At 55.2% G+C, this 16,549-nt stretch overlaps 1 protein-coding gene across 1 annotated transcript in view; it reads right to left on the reverse strand.

The window, feature by feature from the left end:
* EIF4G3 (eukaryotic translation initiation factor 4 gamma 3) overlaps positions 1-16,549 on the reverse strand; it is a 45,912-nt gene that overhangs the window by 24,713 nt on the left and 4,650 nt on the right. Inside the window, 5 exon segments of the mRNA XM_087914794.1 lie at positions 4,931-4,963; positions 7,710-7,823; positions 8,586-8,681; positions 13,378-13,482; positions 16,189-16,317. Coding sequence (XP_087770920.1) covers positions 4,931-4,963; positions 7,710-7,823; positions 8,586-8,681; positions 13,378-13,482; positions 16,189-16,317 — 477 coding nt within the window.

Here is a 16,549-nt window from a genome sequence, read left to right on the forward strand (position 1 = left end):
GATTGGTGGGAGCTCCGGTTTTAAGACGGCACTTTTAACTCGTAGACTCTTATGTCTCTCGTGTGTGTGTGTGTGTGTGTGCGTGCGCAAAGTGCAAGCATTAAAATACCCAACCGTTAATGAGGGTGGTGACCAAAGAGGCAGTGGGGGCCATGCAGAGCCAGTAGGGAAAGTTTACCTGGATCGGTCTGAATCCTCCCTTCAACAATGAAGCAGCGGGAAATAAGAAGAAAGCCGGTGGAACAGCTGAACGGTCAACCCTGGGGAGGGAGGGAGGGGGCCAGCATGCAACGGAGGACCCCCCCCTCCGCCACTCGGCCTGGCCAGCTAACCTCCAAGGCACCAAGGACATCACCCTGGACGGAGCGGCCTGCGCGCCAGGTGCCAACATTATCTGTTCCAAGAGGAGCCATGCGGCAACCTCCTGGGCCTGCCTGGGTTGCCTCTCCCGCCTTCCTGGGATTTCCGCTTCTGCCGCAGGGCGGCAGACCCAGGTATGTGAGGACATCCAGTCCTACTCGGGGGGCTGCTGCTGGCAGGGAGAAAGGATTTCCATTTCCCAGGCCTGAGGCTGCCTTGGGAGACACCCCCGAGCGCATGGCAGCACGGAGAGCAACCAGGCGCGCCAAACATCGGACTGGCTTCTGACAAGAAGGAGAATAACAGAGTTGCAAGGGATCTTAGAGGTCTTCTAGTCCAACCCCTTGCTTGGGCAAGAAACCCTACACCCCTTCAGACAAATTGTTGTCCAATCCCTTCTTAAAAGCCTCCAGTGTTGGAGCATTCACAACTTCTGGAGGCAAGGAGTTCCACTGGTTAATTGTTCTCACTGCCAGGAAATTCCTCCTTAGTTCTCGGTTGCTTCTCTCTCCTTGGTTAGTTTCCACCCATTGCTTCTTGTCTGTCTGTCTGTCTCTCTCTCTAGCTTGACTCCCTCTTCTTTGGGGCAGCCCTGAGATATTGGAAGGCTGCTATCATGTCACCCCTTAGACCTTCTTTTCAACAAACTAGACAAAACCGCTCTTCGTATGTTTTATCCTCCAGTCCCTTAATCGTCTTTGTTGCTCTTCTCGGCGCTCTTTCTAGAATCTCAACATCCTTTTTTTACAGTGTGTGTGGGGGGGGGGAGGGGCAGAGAGCCCTCCATACAGGGCACTTTCAGCCCAAACAGAGGCCAGCCTGGGACCCGGGAAAGGGCCTCAAGGCGCCAGCTCCCACTTCACCTTTCTTGGAGAAGCAGCGGTGTTCACACACACACACACACACACCCTGAGGAGGGTGGATAGGACAGGAGCCACACAATCAGTGTTCCTTGGGGCTCCGCCTCCACCCCCCACTCCAGCATCCAGGCTCCTGCGCTGCCAGTCAGGGCTTAATAGAGACCTGGTTGAGAAAATGCCACCAGGGCCCAGCATTAACCCTGGCGCAACCACTCCTGAGTTATGGGAGAGGGCAGGGGCATCTTTTAATAGCAATAGCACGTCTGCACCACTTTATAGCGCTTTGAAGCCGTCTCTAAGCGGTTCACAGAGTCAGCCTCTTTGCCCCCAACAACCTGGGTCCTCGTTTTACCAACTTTGGAAGGATGGGAGGCTGAGTCGACCTTGAGCCGGTCAGGATCGAACTGATGGCAGTGGGCAGAGTTTGCCTGCAATGCCCTATTCTAACCACAGGGAGGGAGGGAAGGAAGGAAAATAGCAACAGCACTTATATACCGCTTGACAGTGCTTCACAGCCCTCTCTAAGTGGTTGACAGAGTCAGCCTCTTTGCCCCCAACAATCTGGCTCCTCATTTTACCCACCTCGGAAGGACGGAAGGCTGAGTCAACCTTGAACCTGGTGGGATTCGAACTGACAAATTGCAGGCAGCAGGCAGTCAGCAGAAGTAGCCCTGCAGTACTGCACTCTAACCACTGCGCCACTTCTCCTTTTTCCTTCTTTTCTTTGGGAGGCTGTCCCACCCAGGCCAGGAGAGAGCTGGGCACCTTAGCTGCCCCTAGAAAGCTCCGCTCCATGGAAACACAGAAGCCAAAAAATATACACTTCCGCCTGTTTCCCTTTCCCTCACCTAGCACCCACCTGTTGGCCCGTCTAATACAGGTACGTCCTCGACTTACAATTAGGAAAAAAAAAAAAGCAACCGATGACCGTTTTTCATGCTTACGACGGTTGCAACATCCCTATGTGATTAAAATCCAGGTACTTGGCAACTGACTCCAATTTACGACGGTCGCAGGGGTCATGATTATCCCCCTTTGGGCATCCGTCCAACCCAAGCAAAGTCAAACAGAGAAGCCGGGTTGACTTAACGACCGTGTGAGTCCCTGAATAACTGGAAAGGTCGCCAAACAGGGCAAACCTCACGGAACCAACGTCTCGCTTAGCAGCAGGGATTTTGGGGGTCGTAAGTTGAGGAAAGAACAGGAGAGGAAGACCATTGTTCCCCTTGCTCTGCCCAACACGACAAGGCCGGGATAGCATCTCCACTGCAGGTTGCGTCCACCCAGCCGCTGACTGGTCGGCTGGAGCTCAAGCCAAGGGAGAGCTGCGGGAGACCCGCCGATCTGGCAGAGGTCTTCGCCCGACCCCTCTAAGCCTGTGGGGAAGCAGCCCTCCTGGGAAGCAGCCATTTTAGGCTCCCCCCATCTCTTGTCACCCACAATCGTTCATTCTTTCCCCTGCCCACGGTTGTTTCTTAACAGCTTTGTGTTGCGCGCCCTGATGTGCAAGCAGTTGTGCTAGTTCCGTGATGGCGAACTTACAGCACGCGGGCCACAGGTGGCACACGGAGCCATTCGCGTTGGCACGCGAGCTGTAGGCAAACTTACTGCACATGCGTGCGCCTCACAGCTGATTTTCAGCGGGTTTGAGGCCTTTTTCAGCCTCCCAGAAGCTCGGGGAAGGCTTCTGCGGGCTGAAAACTAGCCCCGTTTGGTCACTTCCTGTTTTTCCGACAGTACCGGAAGTGACGAAACGGGGCTAGTTTTCGACCTGCAAAGCCTGCAGAAGGCTTCCTCGGGCCTCTGGGAGGCTGAAAAAGGCCTCAAACTGGCCGAAAATCAGCCGTGAGGTGCAGTGTAGGTAACGGGGAGCGGGTGGGGTGGGAGGTTGGGATTGCGTGCGCATGCGTAGGGGGTGGGCGCGCACATTGCCTTCTGGGTGTTGACACGCGAGCCTGCAAGCGCGTGCACAATTTTTGGCATAGGAGCCCCAAAAAGGTTAGCCATCACTGTGCTAGTTGCCTGCGAGGGATTTGCAGAAGGGTGGCTCAGCACCAATGTCACGGCAGACGCCACCCAAGTAGAAGCCGGGGACACGGAAGGGTAATGAGCGAAAGGCTCTAGGAGGGAGGACGCGCAAGACAGCATCCCTCAAACTGACCCAAAGTTTTATGGGCTTACTGGGGAGGGAGGGGGAGGTGTCAAATGACAAGATGATCCCACAAGCGATGCAACGCCTGTGCTCGCATCAGGTGACAGACATGGGTCCGTAACGGCAGCCATGGGTCTGATGACCTCGCTGCTCCAAAAGCCACCGCTTCTGGCCTCCCGGGAGACCGCTTGCAGTCTGGAGATCCTGACAACGGCGCTGGGTATCTTACATTACGGCCGGCACATTCATCACCACTTGGCAGGTGGTATCTCTTCTGATCCACTCTCCGCTAACGTCCAGTTCTGGGACCAGACTGCCTTTCGTTATTTCTAGCCGCACCTTTAATTTCATTGCATCCAGGTGCCATACAACGTATGGCACGGTAACCTCTGCATATAATTCATCCAGCGCATTAAGCAGATGCGCGCCTCGTCTTTTTGGTCCAGGAAAAGAGCCCTCAGGGGGTCAGGAGGCAGGTTTCCCTATCAGTCCAGATCTGTGACTCTCCGCCCACCCCCCAGGGAGAGGGAGGAGAAGGGGGCTCAGCCAACAGCCTCAACCTACAACGGCCTAAGTGGTCCTTTTCTAATCCTCAACGACACAGAAGTGGGGCCATAGAGAGGAGAGGAGAAAGGAGAAGCCCCTCTCTCTTCTCATCTCTCCCCCTCCCTCTCTCCTCTCCTTCGTTCTCTCTCTCCTCTCTTCCTCCCATCCTCTCCCTCTCCTCTTCTCATCTCTCCCCCTCTCCTCTCCTCCTTTCCCCCTCCCTTGTTCCCTCTCTCCTCTTCCTCCCAGCCTCTGCTTTCCCCCTTCTGCTCTCCTCTCTCTTCTCTCATCCCTCCTCTCTCTCCTCCTCCTCTCTCTTTAGCCAAGTGGCAACCCTGACCCTCCTGGGTGACACCCATGGAACCTCAATATTAAGTGTTAAGTAGAAAGAGGTGACGCGAGTTAAACCCTGCCGGATCACACAATCCTCACTGCTTTTCTAGAATCCTCGCCGTGAGACTCACAGACGCTCGGCTCAGGCCGGAAACACCAACTTCGGGTGACCTTTTGCCTCTCAGGTTTGCCGGTCTCAGGCTCCGCTGAGACCAGGGCTCTGCCCCCGCTAACTGCAATTCAGCAGCGCCACTGGCTGCCTCTCTTCTGTATTAGGCACAACCCTTCCCACACACCCCAAACTGCAGGTATACATCCTGATTTTACACAAGGGGGAGGAAGCGGTAGTGGGTTGAGGGGGTGGTCAGGTCTCCCCACTCCACAGACTGGGAACCCCCCCACCCCGCTATCCTCTCGAAGGGTCGAGTAAGCGCCAAGGGCGCCGAGACCACCCTCTTCAGGCCAACTGGAAGAGGAATGTCGGGGGTCTTTGTCCAGGAAAGCAACAGAATTAGTAGCAGTTAGAAAGGGGAGGTGCCCAGAGCTTCCCCCCCAAAACACCCTTGAGAATTAGCAGGAGGATGCCAGAACGCCCCTCCCCTTCCACCCACCCCCTGACCAGTCTGCAGCAGAGGGAGAAAGAGGGGGAGAGGGGGTGGGGTCAAGGATGGTACCGTACCTGGTGGTGGGCAGGTCGAGGCCCGGCTGCAAACTGAGGAGAAGCGGGAGATACAAAAACACACAAAAAAAGGGAAGGCACAGAGAGTCAGAAACACCACAAAAGGCAAAAATGTCACACTCTACGCAAATGAAACCCATGGGGTGGGGGATGCATAAATGACAGATGAGGAAATAAAGAGCACAACAACAGAAGCACAGCTGCAGGACACGGGGGGGGGGGGGAGGGGCACGGCTGACCCCGGCTGACCCACGCCACCCCCCCCTTGGGTGAACCTGTGGCCAAGACAGGGAGTTGTCCGGCCCCGGGAGAGCCCACCCCACTGGTGCATGGGGGGGGGGGGCAATCAGGCTGAGTGTTCCCAAGGGATCCCCCCCCCTCCCTCCCAGGCACAGCAGCAACTGGGATCTGAACGTGGAGGGAGGGGACAGAACCGGCCTGCCCTGCCCTGCCCTGCCCTCGGGCTTCAATTTGAACAGCCTGGCCTGTCGGTCAGCGGCTACCCATCCCAAGAGCGGCCATCTTTCCTCGCCGGCCCTCCGTCCTGAGCCACGGGAGGAGTCCTCCTCCTCCTCCTCTCCGGCACCGTCTCGGCACAACCGCTGGCCGTGAAAAGCACCAGGGAGGGATGGAAGTTGACGGTGGTCGCATCTGTCTTCTCTCTCCTTGCCCCCCACCCCTTTTTTGAGGGGTGTGTGTGTGTGCACTAAATCTTTCCTCTTTTTTTAATTGTTCTTGCCTGTTGCGGGCTAGGGGGTGCTTGAAATAAATTCAGAGTAGCTGCAGACGGGACTATCTCGGGAGAAAAAAAACAAAATTGCCTCCTCCTTTGTTCTCTGTACAACGCAATGATAATTTATCTGCCCAAATCCTATGGGGGAGGCTGGAGAGGAGAGCGTACCCCAAAAAACGGGCCGGCGAGCGCCAGCAGGCAACAAGGCCGCCGCCTCTTCCTGGAGGGGGCGCTCTGAAGGCCCCAGGGTTGGAGGAGATAAGGGCCAGCCTTACCCAGGCAGCCCCTCCCTCCAGCAAACGGCAGGCTCCTGCCCACCCACCGCTTTCCTCTCCGTTCAGATAGGCGCAACGCAAGCTTTCTCCAGCACTCAGACCTGGTTAGATCCACACAGGAAGCCCACCCACCCCCGGGTTTTGCTCCTCCGGCCAAATGCAGGGCAGAAATGCATCCCGTTGCCCTGACCCCCCCCACCCGGCCGCCTTTGCAAAGCCTTCTGGGAAACCTGAAGATGCTAAGCTACGCCAAGAGCAACAACTTTAGGGGAAGAAAACCACCCAGCCTATTTTCTCCTGCTTGGCTTGCCATCGCTACTGGCCAACCTCTTCCTCCGGAGCTGTAAGCAACACAACAAACTGTAGTCACTGGAGATTTCGAGGGTTCATTTCCTAAGGGGAGAGGGGGGTGGGGGGGTCAATCAGGCTCCCAGTGTCACCTTATTGGAGGCTAGAATGTAGCTGGGAAGGGGGGCTCCAATGCTGAAGGAACGTTCCACAATTGGGAACTGCCCTTCGCTGCTCCAGCTGAGTGGTTTGGCAACTCGGGTCAAATTGCCGTAAAAGAGCAATAGCCCTTGGACTGGTATACCGCTTCGCTGTGCTTTTACAGCCCTCTCTAAGCGGTTTACAGAGTCAGCCTATCGCCCCCAACGATTTGGGGGTCCTCGTTTTACCCACCTCGGAAGGACGGAAGGCTGAGCCAACCTTCAGCCTGGTGGGATTCGAACTGCCAAATTGCAGGCAGCCGGCAGTCAGCAGAAATAGCCCGCGGTACTGCACTCTAACCGCTGCGTCACCGTGGCACGTACAAACGGGCAGGCCAGGCCTGCCACGAGCTGGCACTACGTGGCGAGACGAGGGGTTTGGACGGGCCTGTGGTATCCAGGAGGTGCCACAGTGGCCCCGTGGCCCCCGAAGGGAGAGAAGTCTTGTACTGCTGCCCTTCGTTTACCCAGCAGGGGAATGGGCACAAGGCCACCAGCGTGACCCCTGCTCGCCCCTCAGCACCACCCGTGGATGGGGCAGGATTTGGGGTGGGGGGGGGGCTTGGAGGGGGTGAGAAAAACCAATGCAACCAAACCCAGAACAGAATGCAAGAGGGATCGGAGAGCAGCCAAAATTGCATTTGTTTTGGACTTGTGGAAGGGGAGAATGAAATGTTACGTGAGCAAGTTTTTTAGTCATGGGGTGGCAATGAGAGGCAACAGAATGGCAAGAAAAATTGCACACAGGGTAGTATTTTAGGGGGGAGGGGGGGGGAAAAATTGTTCGTGACCACAGAAAAATGGCTGACCGCTTTTAGAGGCAGCTTCTACGCCCGGGATCTTCTCCGGGATCTGCGCTTTGAGAGGCTGCCGATCCGAGAGTTGCCAATTTGCCTCGATCGGCGCGATTCAAAGACACGCGCGCACGCGCACACCCCGCAACCTCCCCAGCCAGGGTTAGAAAAACGCTGTTGAGTCTTTTGGGGGTGGGTAGCTGGTTCGAGTCGGCAGCCCTGTCTCCAGGTCTCCCTGCCTTGAGAGTGAACGGGCCTCTGAGCTCTGCCAGGGGTCAGGAAGAGCCAACCTGGGCCGGACGTTAAAATGCCACCCCCTTGCCCCCAAAGGAAAATCAGGGGTTTTCTGTAGATCAGTCAACAATGGGGGGTGGAGGGGGAGGAAATTAAAAGAAAAAAGGGTGGGTGGGGGACAGAATGGAAGCAGTGCCGTGGGCACGACTGACTGACTGGTCTGCACGAAGGAGTACAGTTTGTCATATTGCTTACAAGGTAGTATTTTATCCAGCCTCTTCCTGCCAAGGACCTGTAAACTGGACTCTGCTCCAAAACCTTCCTCCGCTTCCAGGGGCCGAGGCAAGGGATGGGCACAGCTCTGCTGGGCTGTCAAGAAAACTAATTTAGAGAGGCACCCCATGGGCAGGTCAACCCCCTTTCCTCTAGCCACCGATCCTTAGCTTCGCTCGCTTCTTTAACAAGTCCTCCAAAACCGGCTCGCCAGAGATCGAGACTGGGGGGCGGGTGAGGGAGTCGGGGTGGGAGGCCGGCTTAAGGAAGCATCAGCTGGAGGGTGGGGGGAGAGGGGGTTTGTCCCTCCCTACTTTGAAGCCAGACAGGCAGCTGGAAGCAAAGGGCACAGAGCTTCTCCGCTTCTCCGCCCCAAAGGCTCTCTGTGTGCGTGTGTGAGAGAGAGACGAGGAAGGGCAGAGGATGGACAGCTAGCTGTCATTTTCCCACCTTATGGTGCAAAATGGCAAAGGATCCCCAGGGACGCAGGGGCAGGGCGATGGCACAAGCTCCTCGGGCAACAGACCACGCACCGTGAACCCCAAAGGTGCCGAGCGTCGGAGAAAAGGAAGACAGGGGGGTGGGCAGGAGGGGATCGCATTTACACTGCAGCGTAGACAACAAGGAACACAAGAGACAGGGGCAGAAATGCACGGAGCTGGGGGGCGGGGGGGGGAAGAGGAACAGGGCTCCGAGGAGCGGAGTCTGGGGTCCTTTCTTCCCCCTTCTCCCAAATGACAGTGAAGCGGGGAGTCTTCTGCCAGCAGCAACAGCAGCCGCCGCGCCCGAGGGGAGGCGAGAAGAGGCCGGGCCTCCCCCGTTGGGACCGAAAAAGGCCGAGAGGGGCGGTCTTCTTACCGGAGAGCGGGTCTGAGGCTGCGTGCTCATCGCCTGAGGGGCCTGGGGGTACACCAGCGTGGTGGGCGCTGCGTTCTGTCCCGCGGGGTATGGAGCCTGCTGCAGAAAAGAGAAAGCAACGTTGGCAAAGGGACGGAGCCGGGATTTCCTTCCACCCCAACCCCACGAGGACTCTTGGCTGGCCCCTAGCCGCCTCCCAGCCCCCAGGGCAGCTCTCCCCCTGGTTCCCAACAGAGCCTGGGCATGAAAGAGGGAGAAGTTCCATTGGAAAGTGGTAAAGGAAGGGTCTTGCGATCCCCTGAATTCCAGACAAGCCCGAACCCCACCCTGGGCAGGCTTAGTTTCCTAAAAGCTGCTCTTCCCCGAGAGCCTTCCAGGCAAGTGGAGATCACCCGTTGGCCCTTCTCGCCTTGTTGTCCCTGGGCTGGCTGGCTGGCCTGCCTCCCCGTCTCAAGCCATGCCCTGGCACCACATTCGACGTTAAGAGGGGAGGAATCTTAGGACGGTAAGAGGGGAGATCCCCCCACATGCACCTCAAACAGACAAGAGGTACGGGAGCCAACACTTTTCCAAGAACGGCTAAGGCAAGGGTCTCCAAACTTGGCAAGTTTTAAGGCTTGTGGGACTTCAACTCCCAGGATTCCTGAGCTAACATGGCTGGAGGAGGAGGAATTCTGGGAGTTGAAGTCCACAAGTCTTAAAGCTGTCAAGCTTGAAGACCCCTGATCTACAGTATCTATCTATCTATCTATCTATCTATCTATCTATCTATCTATCTATCTATCTATCTATCTATCTATCTATCTATCTATCTATCTAATCCAAGGGTCTCCAAACTTGACAAGTTTAAGACTTGTGGACTTCATCTCCCAGGATTCCTGAGCTAACATGGCTGGAGGAGGAGGAATTCTGGGAGTTGAAGTCCACAAGTCTTAAAGCTGTCAAGCTTGAAGACTCCTGATCTATCTATCTATCTATCTATCTATCTATCTATCTATCTATCTATCTATCTATCTATCTATCTATCTATCTATCTATCTGTCATCTATCTATCTAATCCAAGGGTTCTTCAAACTTGGCAAGTTTTAAGACTTGTGGACTTCATCTCCCAGGATTCCTGAGCTAACATGGCTGGAGGAGGAGGACTTCCGGGAGTGGAAGTCCACAAGTCGTAGAACTGTCACGTTTGAAGATGCCTGAGCTAGGACAACGAGAGCAAGAACCAGTGAGCACAAAAGCGCCTAAATGCTTTCATATTTGCGGAGACTCAAATTCTGTCACACCCGAGGCCGTGATGCTAAGCATGGAGTCCCTTATCCTGGGCCATTCCTGTGCACGAAGCCATTAACCATTCGACTTGAGGCCTCACACCGTTCTTTGGGAACGCTCAATCCGATCCCACTTGGCCTTGACTATATCAACAAGCGGTTAATGCATCTCTGGGCAGAAACCAATTTGACTGAGCTGTCAGCTCTTGCCCTGAATGAAAGCAGAAGCCAATTTAGCTGTGCCATCCAGGAGCGGGCAGGAAATCCTCGGTTAAACCGAGGGCGCCGACTAAGGGAGAGCCCCGTGCTGCACTCAAGGGGAGGCAGGAAGAAAACTTTCAACGTCTCTAAGCCGGGAGAGTCTGCTCTGGTCTCAAAAGCAGGAAGCAGGCAGAAAGCAGCTAACCCTGGCTTGTTCGTTCCCCCGGAGCAGCAACCCTGACCGTTGGCAGCTCTTCCAAGCGTTCCCCGTTCTGACCCTCCTCCTTTGCAAACCGGTCATCAAAACAGAGGACAGGAAGTCGGGGTTGCCAACAGAAGCTGGTGGCACCTGAATGCTGGCCGTCCACGAAAGCTTCCCAGGAAAGTTCTCGCCACAAAGCCTTCCTCCGGCCCTCTCTTAGCCTTGTCCGCTCAGGCCAGCCGAAGAGCAAAGAACTATTTTTATCGGCCTTGCCAAACTAGTTGATACCCACTAGGCCTGCTGTGCAACAAGATCCCCATGCTCCTAGATGGGCTGGAAATAAACCAGACATAAAACTCTGTTGCATCACTCTGTGTGTGTGTGTGTGTGTGTGTGTGTGACAAAATGCTGAGTCACAGGCAGCTCTTTCGTTTCCAGATCTCAACAGTACCAGCGTCATGGAAATACCCACGCTCTAGGGTGCCAGAAGTCCCTCGGCCCTGCCAGGCATCCCCCAACAGGAATAGCACTTAAGGTTTATATACCCTCTTCGCAGCCCTAAGCGGTTTACAGAATCAGCCTTTGCCCCCAAAACAATCTGGATCCTCGTTGTACCGACCTCGGAAGGATCAACCTTCAGCTGGTCAGATCGAACTCGATCGAACTCCCGGCAGTGGGCAGAGTGAGCCTGCAGTACCGTGTTCTAACCACTGCGCCACTTGTGGCTCAGCCTCCTCACCATGTCTGACTGACTCCCAAGCAGGGCCACCGAATTACCCGCTCAGCTCAGGCCTGTCTCAACTGTCCCACCCCCGGCTGGCCTGGACAGGTCGGTCAATGCCGTCCGCCGGGGAGCCCTCTTGGGGTTTCGTTCCGCTCTCCGTGAATGCAGGAAGTCCCCGAACTACGCCTGACTTCTTTCAGGAAGCCCACCGTGATCCACGCCGCTGAAATAGCTCGATTCAGAGGCCTCGCAGAGCCGCTGCCAAAACAGCTCGGCTCAAAGACCATCCATCACCTCTCTCTGGGACGATGCCATCGCACTAAAGCTCCTGGAAACCTCTCCTTTCTCCACCGAGAGCTCCAACGGCTATTTATGGAAAGGAAAACCTTTCTCCGCATCCTTCAGTGATAAAAACCAAACCAAATCTCAGCAAATGTGACTTTTCCAGGTGATCCCGGGACGTAGCAGGTACCGGGACGTGATCCTATGACCCTCTGAACGCTTCCCAAGGCCTCAAGCACAGGGGGGCTCAGGCTCTCCTGGAGGAGTCTCTCTCTCCCTTCTCTCTCTCTCTCTCCTTCTCTATTTCCTTCTCTCTCTCCTCCCTTCTCTCCTTCTCTCTCCTCCCTTCTCTCCTTCTCTCTCTCTCCCTCTCCTTCTCTCTCTCTTCTCCCTTCTCTCTCTCTCTCTCCCTTCTCTCTCCTTCTCTCTCTCTCTCTCCTTCCTTCTCTCTCCTCTCTTCTCTATTTCCTTCTCTCTCTCACTCCTTCTCTCCCCCTCCTCTCTCTTGGAGGAGGCAGGAAAACTTAACCCTTTTCGACCATGTTATGAACGGAATCAAGCTGCTTCCTCTTCCCACTGGGATTTCTAAATTACAGGCAAAACATTTTGAGGAAGGTGAAGAGGACAAACAGCTGGATTACTTATGTAAATTTACCCATTTAGAGCAGAGCTTCCTAAACATTCTAGCAACTTTGGGGTGGGGGGTGGGAAAAAAAATCTGGGTTGGGCTTGTCTTAAGCCTAGCAGGACAAATTACTCTGGGCTTTGATCCCGCTTTTACCCATGGCAGCCTGCTGTGAGACTACAACTTTTTCTATTAAAAACGATTGCAAGCAAGCGATGGAAGCGCTAGTTTTATTGGGGAGGGGGGGAATGGGGATGACTACGCTTCCCCCTAACTCTGATTTAAAGCAATTAGCGAAGCATACATCTCAAAGGCTCTTTTTTCTTTTAACGAGGGGACACAGATAAAGGCGCAGAGCCCGAAAAACTGGTAGCTGAGATTTCTGCAGAAAGTCAGGCCAGAGATTTAGCAAAGCACTTTTTGATACTGTAAATCGGGGCGGGGGAGGTAATTATCCAGAAGCCGAAATCCCCACCACGGAGCACCTCCCTTCGCTATTCCTGCCAGCTCCTGATTAGCATTAAGGGCCGCCAGACCTTCCCTCGCCAAATTACCCGAGCCTTTCTATTACTTTACACAAGTTGGGAGGGAACTTTTGTCGGAGCAACTTTGGAAAAGGCAGCTGAACTCCCAAACGCTCGAGGCGGCCCGTGGCTTCCCTGGGTTTCTGGATTGGGAAACTGGCTTAACCCAAGCAGGCTTCCTACCCGCGGCTCCCTAAGGCCAAGAAAGCAGCTTTCCATCCGCCAACGGATTTCCTGCCACCAACTGGACTGCCAGCCCCAACGGGGGAGGAAGCCCACTCTATTTTCTGGCATGGCAGCAATGGGATGAGCAATGAGGAGGCGTTTTTCCCCCCCTTTCCTCAGAGATCTCCCACAAAAAGGGGGAAAGGCTGCAAAGGATGGGCGCCTGGGGTCCCGGAGGGCGCGCAGAGAAGAGGATACGTACGCCAGGATTATTCCAGGACGTTTCTAAGATTCATTCGCTTAAGGCAGTCTTTTTTGAGCAGCAAACAAGGTCCAGTTTGCGCCATCAGCACTTTTCCCTGCTCGGTCCCTGAAAGGGCTTCTTCGCCTTCCAAGTTCTCCTTTGGGGAGCTCGGAACCGAGGCCGGCGGGAACAACGGAAAACCCACCAGGCCGAAGGAAGAACCGGCTCTCGCCTGGACGGTTACCGCCAAGGCCGGGGAACGCAACCAGCCCCCCCTCTTCCGTGGAGAAAGGACTCCCCCCACCTCAGAATTTCATGGGGGAACCTCTGGACTTCCCAAGGCAAAACAGGCAACTAGAGGCCTCCACCGGCCCCAAAGGCCGACCTCTCCTCCGTATCCAGAAGTTAACACGGTTTGCATAAGGAACATCTGCACGGGGTCTGCAGGAGGGGTGTGTGGGTGTGTCCACACGACAAAACCCGAGACCCGGCTGGTCCAGCGGGCATCACTGGACCCTTTTTTTTTTTTTTTTTTTTAATTTCCTCTTGTGACTCACCATCCCACATCCCAGAATCCTTTGCACCAGTTCCCTTGGATCTTCAAAAAGACTGCTGGCTCTTGGGTGGGGTGGGAAGCTTCTGTCCCTCCTCCCTCCTGGCTGCTGGAGCGAGAGTGAAAGAGAGTGAAAGAGAGTGAGAGAGAGAGAGAGAGAGTGGAAGGAAGAGAAAGGGAGAGAGAGAGGAGGAAAGCGACAGGGGACAGAGAGAGAGACAAAGAGAGAGAGAGAGCAAAAAGGGCAAAAGGAAGACGGGCAACAGGGGAAGTTCATCCTTTCCCTCCAATTGCGTTCAAGATCGGGGAGCGGGGGGGCCTCTACACATCCTGGGAGGGGGGGGGGCTCTCCTTCTCCTTCTTGCCAACTACTAAGCACAAAGAGCGCATCCAGCTTTCCAGGAGCAGTTTCCCCCCCTTCTCCTCTTCAGCCTGGGATCCCAGCACAGAGCGGGCCACTTTCTACTTAACAGGACCCCACCAACTGTCTTTTGGACCCCAGGTGCCAGAGTCATCTCCCCCCACCCCCAATAACCCCCACCCCCACTACAGGAAGCCCAGCTTGTCTCTCAACTGCTGGGGGGCAGGGCCATTTCCTAAAGCGCCTATCGGCAGACGCAACCCACCACCCCGCCATTCTCCAAGAAGCCATCCACTTGCTCTCGAGCCCGATGGGGTCTGGTGGGGTAGGAAAGGGGCAACTGAAGGCGTTGAGACGGGCCATTTGGGGGGACAGACCCTATCAATATGTCTTCCAGAGAAATGGCAAGGGGAAGAGACCCCATCAGTCGACCCGAGACCAGAGGGCTCAGAAACCTTCCTGGGATCAACTCGCCAAAGCATCTGCAACGGAAACCGGCACAGCACTGACTTTAACGCCAATAACAGCAGGTCCAGGCAGTCCTCGAATTACCCACGTTTCCCCCGAAAATAAGACCCAATCTTATATTAATTTTTTTGCTCCGAAAAGACGCATTGGGGCTTATTTTCCAGTTAGGTCTTCTTTTTGAGGAAATACGGCTCCAAATGTGTCCGTCTGGCTGACAATCTTAAGTGAGGCTTATTTTGAGGGGTAGGGCTTATATTACGAGCATCCCCCAAAATCACACTAGGTCTTATTTTCCAGTTGGGTCTTATTTTCAGGGGAACAGGGTACATCAATTGGTTTAGTGACCGTTCAAAGTTACAACGGCACCGGAAAAAAAAAATGTGACTGAGGACCATTTTTCCCGACTTTTCCAACCTCCCTCCCCAGAGTCATAGGATCAACGTTCAGAGGCTTGGCGAATCGCTTCATATTTATGACCATGCCCCCCCCCACAGGTCGCATGATCCCCTTTCGCGACCTCCCGACAAAGCAAAGGGAATGGGGAAGTCGGGCTCCCTTAACAAGCGGGCTACCGACTTATGGGCTGCAGCGATTCACTTAACGAACGGCGGCAAAGAAGGTCATAAAACGGGGCAGAGCTCGCTTAACCAAACGTCTCGCTTAGCAACGTAATTTTGGGGGCTCCGTTGTGTCTGTAAGTCGAGGGCTACCTGTAAATTTCTCCAGCACATTTAGGAAAGTGTCCTAGAATGAAAACAACAATGACCCCCCCGCAACATCCCACTCTGGAGCCGACCCCACAACTGCGGGGCAAGCAAGGGCGGCAGAGGCCTGACACGGGAAGGGAAGGAGGGGTAGAGGAGAGAGAGAAAGGCAAGATTAACCATTATTTGGACCCAGGAACAAAGAAAAGCGCCCTTTACTGACAACCCGCCGACCAATGGGGCAGGCCTGGGTGGGGGGGGGAAAAGGGTGCCCCCTGGTCTCAGGTTAAAATTCGACCGGAGGGAAGGAGCCAAGTAAATCGACTCCTCTTCCCAAAGGCCGGGCCAGCCGCTTGGTTCAGATTAGAAATCAGGAGAAACGAAATTAAGGGGAAAGTAGCTTTGGGTGCTCAAGAGAGGGTCGTGCAGTTTTTTCCCAGCTACATTTGGGGAGGGGGTGTGCTGGCCTGTGGGCAACCAACGCAGCCAAGGAGAGGGCCTCTGCTTGACACAGCGGCTGGTTCCAGGACCTTCTTCGGGAGCTACCGCTGTTCGCTTAAGTGGCACAAGACTAAACTAGCCTGCTTCTTTCTTCCCATTCGTTAATCTGTCCTAGTGGCCTGCCAAGCTCACTGTTGCGGGCTCTGAAGTTAAACATGCTCCCCCCCCCCCAAAAAAGGCACCCCCACGGGAGCCATGGCTGTAGTGAGAGACGAAGGCCTGCATGATATCAGCTCAATCCTCGGGGTCCAAACTCCAGCTGGGAAGACCAGAGCCGCTCAACCCGTTCCGAGGGGAATCAGTGCCATCCTGAACCAGCAAGCAGGGCTGCTCAGCGCTGCCTCCAACTTTCATCGGGCCTCGGTTTACCCTAAGTTGCCGCCGCTGCTGCTTTTCAAGGCGCTAACCGTTGCAAGCCTTCCTCTCTCTACTCTTTTTCTTGAGGGGGGGGATGGCTTCTGACAGGAGGCACGTACAGAGAGGGGATCAAACCACCATCTGTTAGCCAAAAGGAAACCTTGAATAAAACAAGTTTTTTTTGGGGGGGGGAGGCGATGAGAGTGAAATGCTCCCTAAACAATCCAGCTGTGGTTGGGAGGATGTGGGGGGGGGGGGTTTCTCCTCGCACCTGACCCTGGCCATTCAAGAGGAGCAGCGCCCCGCCAGTGGAGGCATCGGGCCGGTCTTCCCCCCTACCTCCCATGCCCAACCTGACATTACACACACACCCAGGTTTGGGGAGGCCAGCTCAGATCCCCGAAGGAGAAGCTGCCGATCTTACCTGAGTGAGTCCAGGGGAGGAGGCATGTCCGGGGGGTGTGGCGGCAAGGGCCGGATGCCCCTTGTTTATTTCATGAGCAGAGTAAGGGGAGGGGGCAGGAGGGCCCGGCTGTCTGGCCACCTGCGTAACCTGCGAGGAGAGAAGCTGTTGAAGTGAAACCAAAGCGGAGCAAAACACCGTCTCTCCGCGGAGTTAAGCACCTCTGGCGATGGGGACCCCATTTCTTGGGCTCCTCGGAGCAGCTGGGAAAAAAAAAACCCCGCTCCGCTGATTTATGTTAGTGGATCTGGCTCCAGGGAGACTCCCGGGATCCTGTTCGATCCTAGGAAGAAGAAGAGCCAAGTCTCTAATGAGCTGCTTT

The sequence above is a fragment of the Pseudonaja textilis genome, chromosome 18 (assembly GCF_049901715.1).
Source record: "Pseudonaja textilis isolate UNSWEBS1 chromosome 18, rPseTex1.2, whole genome shotgun sequence".
In the NCBI taxonomy this organism is placed as follows: domain Eukaryota; kingdom Metazoa; phylum Chordata; class Lepidosauria; order Squamata; family Elapidae; genus Pseudonaja; species Pseudonaja textilis.